Source organism: Coffea eugenioides, chromosome 1 (genome assembly GCF_003713205.1).
Source record: "Coffea eugenioides isolate CCC68of chromosome 1, Ceug_1.0, whole genome shotgun sequence".
NCBI classification, from domain to species: Eukaryota; Viridiplantae; Streptophyta; class Magnoliopsida; order Gentianales; family Rubiaceae; genus Coffea; species Coffea eugenioides.
Window position 1 is genome coordinate 38343410 of NC_040035.1, and position 19747 is coordinate 38363156.

The 19747-nt window shown below is 34.2% G+C and overlaps 2 protein-coding genes and 1 long non-coding RNA gene across 5 annotated transcripts; 1 reads left to right on the forward strand and 2 right to left on the reverse strand.

The window, feature by feature from the left end:
• Nucleotides 1-214: 214 nt before the first annotated feature.
• On the reverse strand, nucleotides 215-2652 carry LOC113778651 (bifunctional protein FolD 2). The gene is made up of 5 exons (XM_027324128.1): nucleotides 2320-2652; nucleotides 1911-2094; nucleotides 1480-1637; nucleotides 1129-1341; nucleotides 215-655 (listed from the first exon to the last, which is right to left on the reverse strand). The coding sequence occupies exons 1-5, from the start codon at nucleotides 2431-2433 to the stop codon at nucleotides 425-427; spliced, it is 900 nt and encodes a 299-aa protein (XP_027179929.1). The 5' UTR covers nucleotides 2434-2652; the 3' UTR covers nucleotides 215-424.
• A 4491-nt stretch (nucleotides 2653-7143) lies between these two features.
• Nucleotides 7144-10514, forward strand: LOC113780677. 3 transcript variants are annotated; one of them, XR_003469529.1, is made up of 4 exons: nucleotides 7144-7640; nucleotides 7744-7805; nucleotides 10025-10136; nucleotides 10401-10514. It is a non-coding gene; the product is annotated as an uncharacterized LOC113780677 (long non-coding RNA). The 3 variants fall into 3 exon arrangements; XR_003469531.1 differs by having other exon boundaries at nucleotides 10417-10514; XR_003469530.1 differs by lacking the exon at nucleotides 10025-10136.
• A 4469-nt stretch (nucleotides 10515-14983) lies between these two features.
• LOC113763935 (proteasome subunit beta type-4-like) lies at nucleotides 14984-19498 on the reverse strand. The gene is made up of 7 exons (XM_027307935.1): nucleotides 19393-19498; nucleotides 19227-19303; nucleotides 18856-18932; nucleotides 17262-17391; nucleotides 16924-17083; nucleotides 16652-16837; nucleotides 14984-15400 (listed from the first exon to the last, which is right to left on the reverse strand). Exons 1-7 carry the CDS (start codon nucleotides 19393-19395, stop codon nucleotides 15287-15289), a joined length of 747 nt encoding a protein of 248 aa, XP_027163736.1. The 5' UTR covers nucleotides 19396-19498; the 3' UTR covers nucleotides 14984-15286.
• Nucleotides 19499-19747: the final 249 nt, after the last annotated feature.

The following is a 19747-nucleotide window of genomic DNA, read 5'->3' on the forward strand; positions in this document are numbered from 1 at the left end:
ATCCTAAAAAGCCAAATGCAGCAATTTTGGCGTCCATTGATTGATATTTCCGTCTCCTCCTCAAGGCAGCTATTCCTAATCCACAACCCCTATATGCCGCCGCACTGACCCATTAACTCTAAACAGAGCTTACAAAAAAACAAAAATTCTACTCGTGATTTCCCTGATTATTACAAACAACTAAGTTCAGTCTGCAGGATGAACTAAACCCCAGTATGCGAACGTGGCAATATTTATGAGATTAATAAAGCTCAAGTAATGTGAAACAAGTGATCTGGTTCTGATTTTTCCTGAAATCGATTTTGAACAGTATAGATAGATGCTCTTGAAAACATAGGAAAACGTTAAATTACACTTTTCTTCCGTGTATCAGTGACTGCTTTGATTGACATTTTATTAGGATGAGAAATATTAAGAAGAGGAATTATTGCTCAATCACCCGCTTAGCTCCATCCACGGTATTTTTGAGTAACATTGCCACTGTCATTGGTCCAACACCTCCAGGAACAGGAGTTATCCATCCAGCCACTTTGCTTGCTTCCTTGAAATCAACATCTCCCACAAGCCTATAACCCGACTTCTTAGTTCGATCATCCACAGCATTTGTCCCCACATCGATAACAGCAGCACCAGATTTGATCCAGCTGCCTTGTATCTGAAAATCCAGATTATTAGGTACTTTAGTGAGCAAAATATCTCAGCATGTCCATCATCCTATGACAAGATGTAACTAAGCACGTGATATTCTATCAAGTAGAATTGACAATCCATTTATCCAAGAAATTTGAAGGAAGATACATAGCCACAAACTCTGCATTGATTAAAGTCTAATCATCCCGTCATTTGAATGTTGGTTTTGTAATGTTCTATTTGTAGAAGAAACATATGGTGCAAAGTCTCTACATTCAATTACCAGTCACCATCTCATACAGGGTTTTAAAGTCAAGACCATATATAAGGGGTTCTTCTCAGATAAGACGTCAACCCCGAACATGCGTGGTCTTCACTATCAAATTGGATATAGGACAAAGGAAATACTGAAAAAGATGCTTCGCCACCTATCACAACAATAATGATATTATATCACAGGGAAAAAAGGGAAAAAGTTGTATAAAAAATTCTTGATACCATGTTCGCCTGTCCTGCTGCAGCAATAACAATGTCTGCCTCACGAATAATTTTCTCTGGTTCCTTGGTATGTGAATGCACTATAGTGACAGTGGCGTCTTCTTTGAGTAGTAGTAGGGAAACAGGTAATCCAACAATATTGCTTCGTCCTACCACAACTGCCTTCTTGCCCTTTATGCTAATGCCACTACGTGACAGAAGCTCAAGACAGCCCTGCTCAAGAAATAGAGCCTCTCAAAAATGTCCAAGTAACGATGTAGTTCACCCATATAAGTATGTTGCATATCATGAAACAAATTATGAAAACTTCTACATCAAACCGTTTAAGTGCTCAAGACCAAAGTATATTGCCTTAGGGGTGCATGGAAGGAATAGAGGCTCTCTGCCTTTCATTGCAAGCTTGCCTATATTTAAAGGGTGAAAGCCATCCACATCTTTTTCCAAGCTAATTTCACCCAAAACTTTCTCTTCATTTACATGCTTTGGAAGTGGAAGCTGCACCAATATACCTGCAACAATAGTGACAATCACAATCTCCAACTTGTCTGTCTGTCTGTCTCTCTCTTTTATTATTATTGCTTTTTAAAATTTACTTCCTTAGCATAGATTTGTGGAAAGCAATAATACACTGACAAGAAATGGCAAATCACAGTTACGACAAGATGAAACACTAGTATATTGGATCTCTTGGTAACAAAATATTATGAGCTCAATTAGCTTGGTGATGAAACCGAAAGCTGTAAAGGTAACAAGAAGAATAATCTGGTATATAACTAACCAACCATGAACATCTGGATTTGCATTCAGCTCATGGACCTTGCTGATTAATTCGGCTTCAGACACTTGCTCTGGAAGGTTGATGTCAAAGGACTTGATCCCAACCTCAGCACATGCCTTCCTCTTCATACTCACGTAGCTTTGAGAGTCCTTCCTATGTCCCACTATGACCACGGCCAATCCTGGGACCTGTTTATCACCCAAATTCCACACAAAATCAGGCCAATTTATGCCCTTTTTGTTAAGCTCACCTCTATCTACCTATCCAAATAAGATAATCAAAGGACCAGATATTAACTTTGTTGGAAAATGTTATCGTTTCAACTTTCAAGCAAGAAAATTTTGCTGAAATTCTTGCTGCCATTTTCTCAAACACTACACAGAAGAAAGAAAGAAAGAGCGGCAAGTTCAGACCTTGCCGTACTTCTGGGACAGTTGACGAACTTCATCGGCGACTTCGGACCGTATAGTATGAGCTACTGCTTTGCCGTCGATGACGGTTGCCTGGTGATCCGACGACGATGCCATACTTGCTCCAAATCAAAATTTTCAGACTAGTCTTCTCGCCCACACAAATTTCAGTACTCCTGCTTGAGTTTGAGTGGAGATTCTGTTCGCTTTAGGATTTTCAGCTATGTTTTCAGACTCAGACCGGACATCGATTCGGCCGAACTCAGGGGTCAGGGGTCAATGGGTTCAACCGGAGTCATTCGGAGGTCGAACCGGATGACGTCATAAATACGTCATATATGTATATGTATATATATATCTTTTTCCTGCAAATCAAATTTATAAAATATAACCAAGAAGCTGTGATCCAAATCCATATCCAATTCACCAAATCGAACATGTTTAATTTGCTTCCAAAGATTGTTAAGCAATTTTGTGGAAGACTTTGTAGTACATACTAAGCTATACTTAGATTGATATGTATTCAGCTGCAATACATAAAGATAACAGAAAACAAACAAGTAAAAGTCAGTTTAATACATTCTCGCTACATTTACATAATTTGATGACATCTTCAGTTGCATGGTCAATCAACAGAGTCTTCTAGATGGTTAATCAACCTTTGAGCTGGCTTAGCAGTTAGCAGTCTACTTCCGTCCTACCTCAGTTAAGCCAAAAGAGAAAAAGAAAAACAAGAATGCAAAAAAAAAAAAAAAAATTGATAAGTGAATGCTAAATATCAATCTAGAACACTGATTTCAACTTTCAAGCAACATAAGAGGTAGCTTTTAACTTCAACGTCTAAAATATAATTAGTGTCCATTACTTGAGCCAAAAAAAAAAAGAAAAAAGTAGATATCTAGTTTCTGCAATTCCAACTAAAAGTATAGACTAAAAGTAGCCATCCTGATTTCTGCATATCTCAGGAAGCAACAATGGAGTTACCAAAAGAGGTGCATCCCAAAATTTTCAGTAACTTTGACATTTCCTCAAACACATAGAAAGCAACAAAGGAAATCCATTAATTCAAATAAAAGAATTGAAGAAAAAGTCCCCAATAAAGTTCTTGCACGTGTTTTGCCTGAAATTTAACAAATAGATCATGTGAAATTAAATTAGTGAGTGCTTCCACATTGCTGGTCATTTACGCTTTTCCCTTTCTTCTTATACTTCAATGAATCTGTACATCAAAATTAGATAGCATTTACCCCAATAATGCAATTCTGACTTTTAAAGGATGCATTTATGTAGCTCAAGCAAATTTATCTTCAAAAAGTGAACATTTTAGTTTGCACCAAATTAGCCAGTTGCAGAACATTAACTTACTTGATTAAACAAAGATCACTCCAACCCTTTTTTTCAACCAACCTTCCCAACTTCTGCAGCTCTGCCGGGATCGTATGGAGAACCGGAGAAGACAGCAGGAATTGATTCAGAATATATAGGGAGTTAGGTTTGGACTCTTTGGACAAAGCGTAGGAGAGGAGACTGGAAATTGGTGTATAGAGCTTGTACCCTCTAGTAGGAACTTACTTGGGGATTTCAGATGAGCCGTCGGCAATGGCAACAAAGATCGGCGGCGGCAAGAAGGTGGAAACAAAGCGACAGAGATTTTACAAATTTAGGGCTGAAGTGAAGTCCGGGGTGTCAAATTAGGAATTTGGCTTGGGAAAACTAGTGGAGCCTAGGGGTGGCAATGGGGCGGGGGATCCTTCCCCCGTCCCCCGCCCCGTTTCCCCCGCAGTCCCCCGCGAGGAAAGACAAAATGAAGGGAAAAACAAAGCCATGGTTGTTGGAACTGCTTATAAACGATATCATAGGACATGGAAAGAATTCTTATTCCATTAGGCTCTCGTATTTACATTTTCATTAAGGCTTTTTCACAAACATCTTATATGCACAAGAAAAACAAATTAACCACATCTCACCATCCAGAAAGAAAACAACTTTATCCCATATGATCACGCTACATGGTTTAAGCCCCATAAATTGTATTTAGGCTTGATTGTATTACAGCAGAATTCTCTTATAGATATACTCTTTTAATGTTACTATCTTACTTATTGTTTTTTGGGTCATGTCGAATTGTTAACTTAGAGAGCAATAATTTCTTCAGCTTTGGCATCCAATATTCCATTTTCCTTTCACGCTATATTCGTAAAATGAGAGAAGAGTTGGTGAAAAAGAAAACAGTTTCATTTTTTAATTCTTTGAATAGCTTGAAATAAATTGATATTTTTTTAGTATTTTGCGTAATTATTAGGCTTTTTTGAAAAATTTTCACTTTGACTCATGAGTGAAAAGACACTCTTCGATTTGCATAAAATATGTGGCACTGGCACACAATTCGTTTAACACCATGAAATCAAGCTGCAAATTCTTCTCGGTATAAAGTTTCCTATTAATTTAGGCACTTATCAGTATTCTAAGTTTGCTAATCAAATAACTATTCGTTCAACCAGAAGCAAAGACAGATCCTTTCCTTCCTAATTATCAAACAATTTAAGCGCACAAGGAAAACAAAGACGAAGACATCAGGAAGAAAAAGATGAAGATTTACCTCCGATCACTTGCCGACGAAGATATCAGCTCGATCTGGGATTCTGGGCTGGGTAAAATTTTAGGAGGATTTAGACAGAGAGGATGGGTTTAGTTGAGGAGTGATTAGAAATGAGGAGGAGCTGAGGGGGTTTTGTTACTTTTGTGTATATTATATATATCTTTATATCTTATAAGAAGACGTTTGGAGGGTTCCTGTTCATTGCAATTTCATCTGCTCTCTTCAGGGCCATTTTTGTCGTTACAGCCTTTTGGTTGTTCTTTTTCTTGGAGCTAAGACGTTTGGAGCGAGGGTTAGTGCTCATTACAATTCGTTTGCTCTCTTCAGGGCTATTTTTGTCCTCCAAGCCTTTTGGCTGTTCTTTTTCTTGTAGCTATTAGAACTGGTCAACTGGTTGTTGCTTCTTGCAAGGCTTAGCCGAATATTAGTGGAACAATGACTGTTTTGCAGCATTTACAAGAAGCATTAATGAGATGTGATGTTTATATTTTTTATTCCTCAAAATATTCATTGAATGGACTATATATTTTCAACTCATGTCTAACAGTGTGTCATTTTACAATAGCTTTTACTTTTGGTGTTGGAACATTCATGTTCCGCAGCTATTTGTATAAGCCCACAACTTTTTGCTTTATCTTACTGCCTTCTGCTTCGTTTATGCTTCATTTATTCATGCTATAAACTGAACCGTGGCTTCATCAAACCTTGTCTCTCTCTGTTTCTCTGGTCTCTCTTCTTCGATAGTATAGATCGATGAAATATTTTGATACACAATGGATATACCGCTGATTAATCTTTCTTGAAAAAGGTCCGGTTGAAAAGGAAGTGTGAGGGGTTTTTGTGGGTTGGTTTTGATAGTTGAAAATGGCGACTTTAAACCCATTTGATTTACTGGGAGATGATGACACTGAAGACCCATCACAGCTGATTGCTGCTCAGAAGGTTCCTGTGGCCGCAGCTAAGAAAACCCCAGCTCCTGCAGCTGCTCAGCAGCAGCAATCCAAGCCGGCGGCTAAGCTTCCTTCGAAGCCGCTTCCAATCTCTGGCCTGACTTTTCGACATGGAGGTTTATTTTTTATTTACTACTCTAATAAGGTGTGGATTTAATTTTGCAAATATCTCGCGAGGGTATATGTATGGGTGGCAGACCGATGGGAAGCGGACAGAAGCAGAAAGGCAGCGGACTGCGGACTGGGACTGGGTCTGGTGATGGTCAATGGTAAATTACCCAGTAAAGGATTTTCGCCTGTTTTAATTCAGCCAATCACCGAATAAATATTTATACTCTGTAGTTAACAACAACAGCTGATATGATATTCACACTTTTCCTTTTCAGCTTTCTGTACAATCATTTTCACTTTTTGTGGATACAAAATCTTCATTTCCAATCTTTTTCACTATTTATTGATGCAAAATCTTCATTTCCACCGTAAATAATTATTTCCCTCATTCACAGTATTATCAAAAACTTTAAACAAATGAGAATAACGAATGGTCTTGGCACTCCATAAAAATGTTTTGGAATTGGAAGTCCATTATTGGTTAATTAACTTGACAAAAATGTAATTATAGCACCGACAGCCCTTTAATGTTCAGTGGCATGCTTTAACTTTTCGAGCATTTAATTTTGTCTCTTACTTCAGTTTATCTCCCTATCCTTTCTTGTTCCTTTTTTGATTTTTTTTCCTACCCTGATTGTTTAGTCACTAAATGCTTACTTTTGAAAAAAATAACATATTGAGGAGGGTCAATACCCATTAAACAGTACCTATCCTATGGATAGCGACCGCTTGTCAAATCATAATTTTTTTTTTTAAGGGTAATGTCAAATCATAACTTAAAACTAGACTTGAGAAATTTAGGAGGATCCAAAATCAGATATTTGTTTAGGAGCTTTCCTTTTTCCTTTCTCCATCCTTCTTTTATTTCTTCCCTTTTGAGTATCTTATTTGTTTTGGCCCCCACGTGAATGGGCTGGTGGTTGGCGCCTCTTCCTCGGGACCGTTAGGTCCTGGGGTCGAACCTCCGCAGCAACATCAGTTCGCCGTGCATTTAACGTGCTAGGTCTGGTTGGGGCGCTGGACCGGGCCGGAGTGGGGATTAGTCGGGCCGCCTTTACGGACTTGACTCGGACACCCCACTCCGTCGACAAAAAAAAAAAAAAAAAAAGTTATCTTATTTGTTTTGCACACTTTTGTATTGAAGCTTTAATGGGCCTTAGGGGTTTTTGTACTTCAATGGTATTTAGTGAGAAAGCAACAAGTAAAAATTTTAACAGTTCTCTTTAGAATTTGAAATGGATGAGATAATTATTGGCTGTTGAGTTGATAAACTTGATATGAAATGCAAAGGAACAGATAAAAATTTTAATTTTGCTCTAATTTGTACACGTTATTTTTGGCTACCGTTGATTTTTTTTTTCTCCTCCTTTTTTATTTACTTTTGTCAAAATTGAGCATTTGTCCTCCAGGAGATACCAGTTAGTATTTGTTTTAGCACAGGTTTTTGTCTTGTTTAACATAATCGCTATTTAAGATTGTGAAAACTTCAATTATGCTGTACGATTTCCGATGTTGATGTTAATATTTAGCTTTTCGAATCAAATTTGGCTATTTACTTTTCCATTTTTATCTTGATACAAAAATCTCTATTTCTTATTCAATTACTGATTGAAGGATTTGCAGTACTCTCGATTTTCAAGTAAAAGGTTGCCGCTGAAGCTCAAGTGGGTGCTCCCTTCTACTTAAAACAAAATTTTGGCCTTTCTTTGTTTCTTTGTTCAGCTTTATCATTTTCCTTAAATAATTTTGGGTTTCTTCATTGTCTAGGTCTATGCAGCTGCTACTGTCTTTCTTGTACCATTTTTGGAGAGGAAGGGAAATTTTCTGAGGTGAACTTCAATTTCATTATTTTTGGGTTGTTTTCTTGCGTTGCTTAGGTAATTTCTTTTAACCATGTAATGCATCAAAATTCATAAAAACACAGGGTGTGTTTGGATCCTTGGTTTTGGAACTGTTTTTGAAAAACTGTTTTTCACATCCCAAATGCTACAGTAAATGTGTATTTCTAAAACAACTCCAAAAACACCATATCCAAACATTATATCAAAAACAACTACATATGTATATTTCAATTATGTATATTATATATATTATATTAATATAAATTGAAATATACAAATTGAAAATTATATATATTATATATTATATAAATATTTATATACATTAATATTATACATAATATATTATAATATACATAATATGTAATATTGTTTACATAAATGTGTAAATATTTATACATAATATATTATGTACATTATTGTGTATAATAATGTCTAATAATGTTAGGTATAATATATAATATACATAATATGTAATAATGTAATAATGTATATTATGTATAATATATTATATTATATATATACAATATTATGTATATTATACAAATTGAAAATTATATATTCTATATTTATATATTATATATTATATATTATATGAATTATTTATATAATGAAATATACAATAAATATTACAAATTGAAATATTATATAAACACCATATTTATAATATTATAATATTTATAATTAATATTAATGTATATTATATATATTAAATATTTATATATTTATTTTTACATATTATAAATATTTTATTTTACTTAAAAAATATTTTTACATATTTATAATATATTTATATAATATTATATATTATATAAATTATATATAATATAATATATATTTTACATTTATATAAATGTACATTTATACATAATATATATATTAATGTATATTTATAATATACATTTATATTATGTATTATACATAATATAATACATTTATATTAATATACATAATATTAATTTTACATTTATACATAATATTAATACATTTGTACATTTATATTAATTATATTAATACATTTATACATAATATTAATATATATTAATAAAATTATAATTTATACATATATAATAATATACACTTTTACATTTATAAATATATTTATAATATGTATTATATGTAATATAATACATTTATATATTTTTATATAAATACATAAATATATTTATTTATAAATATTTATAAATGTATATTTATATAAAAAATATATAATTTATGATTTATACATTTATGTAATATTCATTTATAATTTATAAATTTACAATAATATACACTTATACATTTATAAATATATTTATATTATGTATTATATATAATATAATAAATTTATAATATATTTTTATATAAATATATTTATTTATAAATATTTATTAATGTATTATAAATCCATAAATGTATATTTATATAAAAATATAAAATTTATAATTTATAATTTATACATTTATATAATATTCATTTATAATTTATACATTTATAATAATATACACTTATACATTTATAAATATATTTATATTATGTATTATATATAATATAATACATTTATAATACATTTATATATTTTTTAGCGAATATATAAATATATTTATTTATAAATATTTATAAATGTATTATAAATGCATAAATGTATGTAAAAATAAAATTATTAAAATATCTAAAATATGTTTTAAAAATACCTCTAAAAATAATCCAAAAAACATCTACAGTAAAAGTTTTTCATATAGTTTTTGAAAACAACCTAAAAAACAACTAATCCAAACGGACTTGTATTTCAAAAACGAAATGCTACAGTGCTGTTTTTGAAAAACAATCCCAAAAACAGCTAATCCAAACGGAGCGACAATAATTTTACAGAAATTTAAGGAAAGTTTCATGGTTTTAAGTATCTTTTACCTTGTTTCGCTTCCAATCTATATATATGGTGAATCACCCTTGCCGGAAGTCATAAAAGATTTCCTGTTTTGCGTTAAAATATTTGGCTATGGGTTCAACAACAATTGTAGTGATTTTGCATTACTACAGGTTGTAAACATTTTTGAACTCTATTTTTAATGTGGAGTTAATATCGAAGGCAGTGTAGCGGACGTAGGTTTTGCATGTTTTGTTTTAACAATTTGTATCCTCTCATGTACTAAGTGATCCTCCCGTGCATGGCAGGTTCATATAGATTCTGTAACAATTACTTATTAAGCTTCATTTATCCTCTTATATAGGTCATGCAAGCTGCACAACCTGTTAATGTGCCAGATTATCACTCTTTAGACAGAAGTTCAACTAAAATGACATTACAGATGTAACTAACAAAGACTTCGATGCAAAAAAAAGGTTTCATAATTTCTTCATGTTATGTCTATTGATAATCAAACAATTACAGCTCTTTGATATAAAAAGATTGGTTTGCTGTTTGCTGTTTGTTTTTTTCAAAACATTGATATGTTTGGAAATGATTAGCATTGGCCTAACTTTCGACAATAAGAGAACACCCCCCCTTTTTTTTAACACCAGTAATTGAAATCTATTTTTATTGTCTCTCTGCTATAAGTTTTTAGTATTCCGTTTTGATGGCTGAACTTTTTAATCTGTAAAAAGATTGGAAATGATTCAGATAGGTTGTCTTCAATTGAGTCAAAAAGTGCATTGGTTGGGAATGAGCCAAAAAATGAAGGGTTATTGTCTGCTTCATCCTCCTCACATGGCAAGCTGCTGAAGGCTCGAACTGATACTGCTAAGCTTTTTTTCTTGCAAAACCTTTTCTTTAAGCTAACAGTATTGATTGCAGTTGTACCATATGTTTCAGATTGTAATGCAAAAATACATAAGGAGCTATTCAAATGACTAAAAGCCTTTTTGGTGATAGCCTCTGGAGGTATCTCTCTCTGAATCTGATCAATTCGTATATCAATAGATAGCCTTCTGTTTTACCTTGTTGCGTATTTTGCCACCATTAATCTGTCGTTCTGTTTAGGACATAATTTACTCTCTTTATTTATTTTCAGAACTGGTGAATTGAGCTGCTTTTCATTTTGAGTTTGAATGAGAAACTTTTTTTTCATGATGAGGCTGGAACAGCGGCTATCAAAACTGCTAAATTTAGCCTCTCCACTACCAGCTTAGTGACCCTTCCATTTTCGCATTCTTTGACTCCTTGCCAGCAGCATGCATTATGCACAAATTCTTTGCCCCATTGAAGAATGTCGGTTGGGTCTATTGATGATTTCAAAGCCAAAAAAAGCAGCTCACCATCACTTGATCTTGCTTGGAGAAAACTAAGGAAGAAGAAAATCCAAGTACCTTGAGAAAGTGGAGGCATAAGAAGAATGATAAGAAAATCATCAATACGTTAAAATCTAAGTACCTTGAGAATGTGGAGGCATATCAATACAGCATTTTGGCTGCTGCTATTGATGTTGAACATTAGAGGAAAAGATTGCTGCAATGGCTTATGCCATATTTTTTGTACGTGTAAGTAGGATGCTTTGCTGTTCCTGCCAAACAACTTCTATGTAGCACTGCAGTGGCTTCAGCAATGTATTTTGAATCAGGCATGCTGCTGTATATGTAAATGGTATACTTGGCTCTTTCTTTTGAACGACTACCAAACAATTCTTGTACGATACTCCAATGACTTTATCCTTTTGAATTATAACATCGTATCAACCATTAAAAAAATATCACAATAACAAATAAAATTTTATGGACAGGTCTAAAGTTTTCACGCCTTGGGTGGGAAGCCATTACCTAGTATATATATATATTTGTGTATATATATATTTTTTTTATGCGGGACGGGGCGGGTATTTCTATTCCTATGGGGAGGGTGCTCGCGGCCACCCGTCCCTATTGCTAGGCATGACCATGGTTCTATTTGGAGTCGGGAACCGGATCGGAACCGGACCGTTTGGAACCGGATCAGAATCGGAACCAAAATCATGGAACCAGAACCGTGGTAGAACCTTGGATAAAGGTTCCGGTTCTGGTTCTCTAAAAAATAGAACCGGAACCAGCACTTGGGATCCTCGATTACAAGTTTTCTGTGTCAATTCAATGCCACTTATAGTATTGCGCCAAGTGTCCTGTTATTATTTGTATTTTATTTTTTAATAATTCAAATTGATTTGGTTTAACAAAATTTTTCTCTACCTCTACAACTTTGAACCAAAATTAACCAACCGGTCTAATTTCACTTGGGTTCCTTTTGTACGGCAACCACCGGGAAAAAAGAAAAAGATAACCCTACCGCACCGCTGCCTCCAAAGTCCAACCTTTTCATCGTTGATTGCTTTGAACAAAATCAAAAAGAGAAAAATTGCCTGGAAGTGCTCAGATTCTTGGGAGGCTCAGATTCTTGGTCCTCATCTGGTCGGCCTCCATGGATATCTGAATGCCGGCAAGTGCAGAGGATCTGAAGATCGGGATGCAGTTTAACTCGGGGACGTAGGGAAAAGGAACGCTGCCACAATTCAGACCAAACTTTCTGCAAGTGTAGTTGCAGAGACCAAGATGACATTATTGGTATTCAAAATCTGCCCCCAACCTTTTGCTCCAAAAACAAAAAAATGTGAAACGAAAAACCGCCGGATGCCCAAGAACGGTGTGGCAGGGTTATCTTTTTCTTTTTCCCCAGTGGTTGCCGTACAAAAGGAACCCAAGTGAAATTAGACCGGTTGGTTAATTTTGGTTCAAAGTTGTAGAGGTAGAGAAAAATTTTGTTAAACCAAATCAATTTGAATTATTAAAAAATAAGTACAAATAATAACAGGACACTTGGCGCAATACTATAGGTGGCATTGAATTGGCACCGAAAACTTGTAACCGAGGATCCCAAGTGCAGAACCAGAACCGTTAAAAATAATTAATATAAATAGTGAGATAATTCAAAAAAATTTAGTTGTGTTTAATAGGTTTTAAGAAAGTTTAAATTTTATGGACTTTCTATATATTTATTAATTATTTAATTCTTTCTATTCATCTATTATCTATCATTATAATTCGTAAGTATTAAATTATTACTTACAATTTTTTTTTTCTTATTTGCTATCAAATGACAAGTTTTGATGGTAGTAGCTCATCTTCAAAATCAAGCAAGCAAAAAAATATTTTTTGCAATATTTTTTCAAATGGAATCTGCAACATTGATGATTGTCCAACTCAAGAAAGTCAACACATGTTAACCATTTGATAGTGTAATGTATTTTTTAATTTGACAATGTAATGTACTTTTCATAAAATTTATATTATTTATTTATTACTTCTTACTTTGTAGAATAATAATAAAATTAAAATATGATCTTTATTTTGTATTTATTTTTTTACATTTTATTTGAAATTTTAAATATATTGTTATATTCGTATTAAAATTGGTAAGGATAAGGAATTAAATAAAATTGTATACAACCATACGAAACTGGAAAACCAGAACTAGAACCATAAGGAACCAAAATTAGAACTATGCGGTTCTGGTTCTACCTCTTTGAAGAACCAGAACCGGCGGTTCTGGAACCAGAACCATCTTATATGGTGCGGTTCTGGTTCTACCTCTTTGAAGAACCAGAACTGTTGGTTCTAGAACCGTGGCCATGCCTACCTATTGGCATCCCTAGTGGGACCTGAAAATTCAACAAGAGCCAAATTAAAAAAATAATAAATTCGGTTCTTACCGGTTTTGACGATTCACGGTTCAACCTGATTTTTTATCGGGTTTGACCGAGTATTAAACAAAGGGGTTTTTAGAAGAATTCGGACCGGATGAATGGCCGGTTGGCGGTTTGATAGGTTGAACCGTCCGGTCCGATCCGAGTTTAACAACAATGATTTTCAGTCGATAAATAGGCTTGATTTTTCCATGGGCTTTTGGACTCGCCGAATATTTACGACTCAGGTCCGAGAGTACATGTTTTTGTCAAGTCCAGGCCCATTTGTAGAATGTCAAGAACCCAATTCCAGGGGTCCAAGTTTCGACCTGCTCCCGGTCTCGTGCATGGGCAAATCGCACGTCACCTTATACCATCCACTCCTTCAATTTTCTGATTTCAACTCGTAATACAATATAAGATAATCCATTTGTCTTTGAGTTGGAGGTCTCCTCCATTTCTTATTCCGTTCTAAAATCTCATGCACTTTTCTTAAACCAGGATTCGAAAATATACCTTACAAGAATAGAACAAAATTAGTTAATCTTGAGAGGAGACCTCAAATTTTCACAAATTTTAAACCAACTGGTAACCATCGTATCTGTCATTTTTCTTTGAGGGTGCACGTACATTAAAAAAAAAAAAAACTAAGTACGATTTGTGAAACTCAACGAGCAATCTCTCAATTAATCTTCACTTTCGTTTAGTAACGTATATGTTAAATCACCTCAAATCAAATTTGGTTATGATTCACGAAACTGCAGTTGCATCTCCGGTAAAATGAAAGAGAGTCGATCATATATGACAGTGACATGGAATTTCAAAGTAATACTAAAAAGAAATCACACTAGCCTAGCAAACAAAACAGGTACTATTATTATTATACCGATCCAAGTTCTTTCTTATTGTGTTCCCAAAATCCGGTGAAGTTGAGAAAGTACATAATAGGTGCAGTTACGCTTGGTAGTTTTTCATCATTCACTTTGTTTGTACTAACTAGAGCTGTTAATCGAATCAGATAGCTTGCGAGTCGAGCTCGATTCGATTCTATAAGAGCTCGACTCGTCTCGTTTACTGAGAGAAACAAGTCAAGCTCGAGTTCTATATTATACTCGTTTAATAGACGAGCCGAGCTAAAGCTCGACAAGTTCATTCTAAGAATTATTTTTAGTTTTCAAGTTCATACATTCCTTCTATAATTCTTAGAACTATCATCAGTCAACGCAATCATTATTTTGAAAACCTTTCTCAATTTTCCACAATTTAGACTTCCTATATAGTAGATGGCTATTTCTTCTCGCTCAAAGGAAAAAACACAAAAAAAAGGAAAGAAAAGATGGCGGCTACCCTTTTTGGGTAATGAAAGCAACTGCTACTTCAGTTAGTAGTAAAGAACTACAGGTAGCAACTGCCGCTCCAGTGACGAAAGGTTTAGCAGATTGTGGGACAAAATCTGTATATAAAGAAGAGGCATTTGGAATCTGTTTATCCTAGACTGCAATACATTAAGGTTCCAGGAATCTATTTTGAATGTATTGCAGATTGTGACAAGTTTGTCATGACTTGGCAGAGGCATAAGGATTGGTTCCATTCCCAGTCATGAATTTTCATTGAACCAAGATTTCACAAACTGAAGTACAAACTCAATCCAAATTCATCACCGTCTAGAGCATTATCAATGTCTCTAAATCATGTGACAAACACAAGCAAATAAGTCCGCTAGAAGAACAATAGTGTTTGGGAGCTGTAACCCACAAGTCTACTGCATAAAATGGCATTAAAAGGTCGTGTTTCAAGTGCATATTTCCAAACACACTGATTTCCTTTGCATACCAAGAGAGCTGACTACCATGAGCCCTCAGCACCGACTGTTGGATTCTCGAAAGCTTTAAACTTCCACTGAGTCTTCAATGAATACGGCTGAGAAATTGTGAAACCTTCATCTGTGATTTTTGCAATCTGCAAATTCCCCAAGTCAAAGAGTTGAAGCACCAAAACTGGTTTCAATAAACAAATATAAGGGAAAGCAAAAGGTTTAAATCCATTCAAATGGAATCAAACATGAATATTAAAAATAAAAGTGGACATATAACTCTAGTCGGAGGAAAAGGTGTGACAAATTTAGGCATTCACATCTCAGAAAAGTATATTTGCAATTAAAAATGGGACGGAGAAGGACTAGGGAACAGATGCATTCTGCACCTTAAAACTGAAGCTATCAGAAAGACAAGCAGCTTCCTCTACCTTTTCTTTTAAGAGTTTTTCCAATTCCAGAAGGGTTTAAAAAAAGCAACTCACAGAAAGCTCCTTAAAGAAGAATAACAACACGTTCCACCCTCCCTTAAAGAAACCCGCATAAAAAAAAAAAAACATGCATTAAAAAAAAAAAACCAAAACTGTGCTTCTATCCAGTCTCTGTTTCACTTAGTACTGAAGCCTATAAAGTAGAAGCTGAACCGGTATCTTTTCTTTACTTATGAAAGAAAAATCCAATCAAGGTTAATCCCACAATGGGATTATGGACTCCTTTCTACCTGAAACCACCTTTCAGTTCTATAAACATTAACTGAGGTTATCATGGTTAAAGAATGAATCATAAAACCAAGCACCCTTTTTGAAGTGCGCTAGTCACAGATGTTCTTTCTATAAGACACCTCTGCTTCAATCTTTCTATTCTTCTTTTACTAACATATTGAAATGTAGACTTGAATCAATGACACTAGTTACAGATGTTCTGAAGTCTCATTCAAGATAATTAAAAAAAAAAATTAAAACCAGCAAAGTAACTGTTCTTGACCGTGAAAATAATTCTTCGAGCAGTAATTGGAGAATGATACCCAACTGCCATTAGTAAGAACTATTTTATTTTCTTTTTGTTTCATACATGAAACATAAAGAAGGATTTGGAAAATTAAGCACCAGAAAAGGTATCTCAAATATAACAACGTCATACAAGCAAGTTGGGTAATGATGACTTCTTTCACAGACAAGATTCCTGCTTCTCAATATTTGACATTACCCATTTTTTTCCAAAAACAAAACCTTTGTCAAAGATGCTTGAAGAAAACCAGCCTGAATATAAACATATACCAAGTAAAAAGAATAAAATTGTATCAAAGGAAATAATACAAAACACTAGCATATAATATGGGTTAAAACACACAATCAAGAAGCTATCATCATTGCAGACTATCACAAAAATAACCATACCTGGAGTTTGTTCACAGCTGATCTATCACGATAAAGGAGGACGCGCATGCACTTCTCCAATAGCTTGACACCTTCTTCAAAGGTCAAGTTTTCATTCCATTCCTCCCTGAGAATGGGTCGTGCAAGGTGATTACCAAAACCAGTTGCAACATGATTATCCTCATAATGTACACCAATCATATTAACCTGAAGAACCATCACGTATGTCAAGAAGATATCTACTGAATAAATGGTAATTGCTAAACAACTTATGTATGCAATTTAGGGATTACCGTTCCAAGGTACTTCTGTCCATTTTTCACTCCTCCAAGAATAAGAGAATTCCACAGAGGATTAAACTTATTGCGACGATTGTACATCACTCGGGTTAAATAATTATGAACCTCTTTAGGGCCCAAGGAATTTCCATCATCCCACATGCTATCATTTAGTCTGCAGCCAGAAGTAGAGATGATAAGGATTTACTACAATGAAAACTGCTTTTAACCAAACTATTTGCATTACTAGCTAAACCTGATTGACAAAAACACAGGCAAAGGCAAAATGGAAATGCTTCCAACTCATTGTTTCTTAACTGAAACCTTTCGACCAGACCAGGATAGACACTTACATTAGCTCATCAAGATAACGCAAAATCTCCTGGAAATCACTGATTTCTCCACTTGCCCCGATAAGAGAATGTTTTCCTACTGGCTTTATTCGCTCCACATTTTTGTAACGAAGGGTTGATCCATAAGAGCCTGAAGATGGGAAAGTTGTATTACATGACACAACAACTTGAGTAGGATATTTCATCCTTACAGTATACAACATTTCCATAAGACTCAGCAGTTTCCAAAACAAACAAACACCACGGTACCCCGTGCCATCAATACAGAAATTATTGCACTTGAGTGTCAGAATCGTATTACTTTGCTAAATTGTTTGCTAGAACAACTTTACACTAAATCAGAACAATCTTCATATGAAGACAGACAAATAAGAGTTTCTGTAGCCAAAATGTGAAGTATGATAACAGGTTCTTTCGGTTCATTAGCAGCATTTTCATTTACATCTTTTATTCCTGTCCTCCTAGCAGTGACAGTTGTTTGAGCTGGTTCACTTGTCCAACCAATCTTGCTTTGCAGATTTAGTTATTATTTAACATTACTATGTTTTCAGTTAATGTGATCTGATAAGCTACTAACAGATGAAGCACAATGGCTGATGTGCATAAACAAATCTTTGCAAATTCACTATCAAAATTTGCTTCTATCAAGCGTGCACCCCCTTGCTTTCTTCTTGTTTTGATAGTGTTCCTAACTTCAATGTACAGCTGATTTCTTTGATCTTTCTAAGCTGAAATACTTCCAAGATACGAGATTATTAATTGCATTACAGTGTTTTACACCTCTGGAACAATTTGTTCAGTTGCCTTGGAGTTATAGCATGATATCTAGCTTCTAACCAAACAGCTTTTGAAATCTAAATTTCCCGTCCTTTTGATTGCTTTTTCTCGTGTTTACATTTATTGTACTTTATGTACTCCTCTTTTAAGAGGAGTCTATTATCACTTCAATATTGTATTTTTACTATTAAGACTTCAATCAGTCCAGTAAATTGACTCCATCGACCTCCAACAGTTACAATACTTAAAGACCTATTAGACAGTGCACATATCAAATCTTATTGACAGGTTCTCAAAAGAAATGAGATCCAAATCTTATTCTCTACTGATGTGTACATAATACAAAAAAGATGTGTACATGATAAAAACAAGTCATTCTACAACTTCATTGGAGCAATATTCTAAAGCCACACTAACTAGACCACAAACTTGACGGCCCTATTCAAATCTTAGAATGCTATGTAAATAAGAGCAACTAAAAAAAATACAAAATGTTAGCAAAAGCAGACCCAAAATCCAAGTTACAGATCAATGGTCCACAGCATCAACTTTGATTCGTTATAAGCAGCAACCACAGCTCTTTTATTTCCTTGCTTAACTTGCTTCCAAAGTCAATGCTAAGCTAGGAGTATACAATCATATTGCAAAAAGTACAGCTTTATCTTCAAATTCACACACTAATGTCCATCCACTGCACACCCACACAACAAAGCTACTTCTGCAGGCCACAACTGCACGCGCACGCACACACATAAACACACACAGACACACAGAGAAACATATATAGATTAAAAAAAAATGTAGTGAGTAATCTGACCTCCCATATCAGCAGCAATAAGAATGCCATCCTTATACTTAATCGCAATCACAGACGTCCCAGTCACATAAGGTGTCCTATTTAAAAAACCCATAATTTCAATTCAACATACAAGAAATCCCACAAAAATTATTAAACTAAAAAACCACCCTATACATGAGAATCCCACAACGAAACTCTCAAAATCAGAGAAATTCCAAAGTTATTACCTTTAAAAAAAATCTAAACTTATTGCTTTAACCACAAACCCTACTTAATTAAGAAAAACCCTAGATAACAAGTGATCTCCTCCACTTTAAACAAATAAATCTATAACTCAGCAAATTAATGAATAAATACAAAAAATGAGAACAAGCGAGAGAAAACATTACTGAGTTCTCTGCAAATCGGCTCCCGAACTGAGTAGTAAGCTATTCTTAGCGGGAGCTGGAGAAGAAGAGTCCACAATCTGCAGAAATTTCCAATTCCCAGAAGATTAATTGAATAAACAAATTAAAATAACCTAATGACAAGAAAAACAAACTCAAAATCACATACCATTTTCGTTAATTTTTTTCCTGGATTTTGATTAATGAAAGATGAAAAGTGAAAATTGGAAGCCGATGAATTTGGGTACTACTTTTATTTGTTTATGTGAGAGTTTTCCTCTCCTTCAAGTAAACATTCCCAGACGGGTCGGGTTTTAGATCCATGTGTATATGGGCTGTTGTTGTAGATCGGTTTTTGGAATATGGGTCCTATTTGGGTTGGAATTGGAAAAAGCAATTGGGTTAAATTTCAGTTAAATTTCATTTTGGCTCTCCAAATTGATTTTGATTGATTGAACCCCTATATAAGTGAAAGTATTTCAATTTGGCTCCCCTTGAAACAAGAAAACTAAAAAATGTTTAGC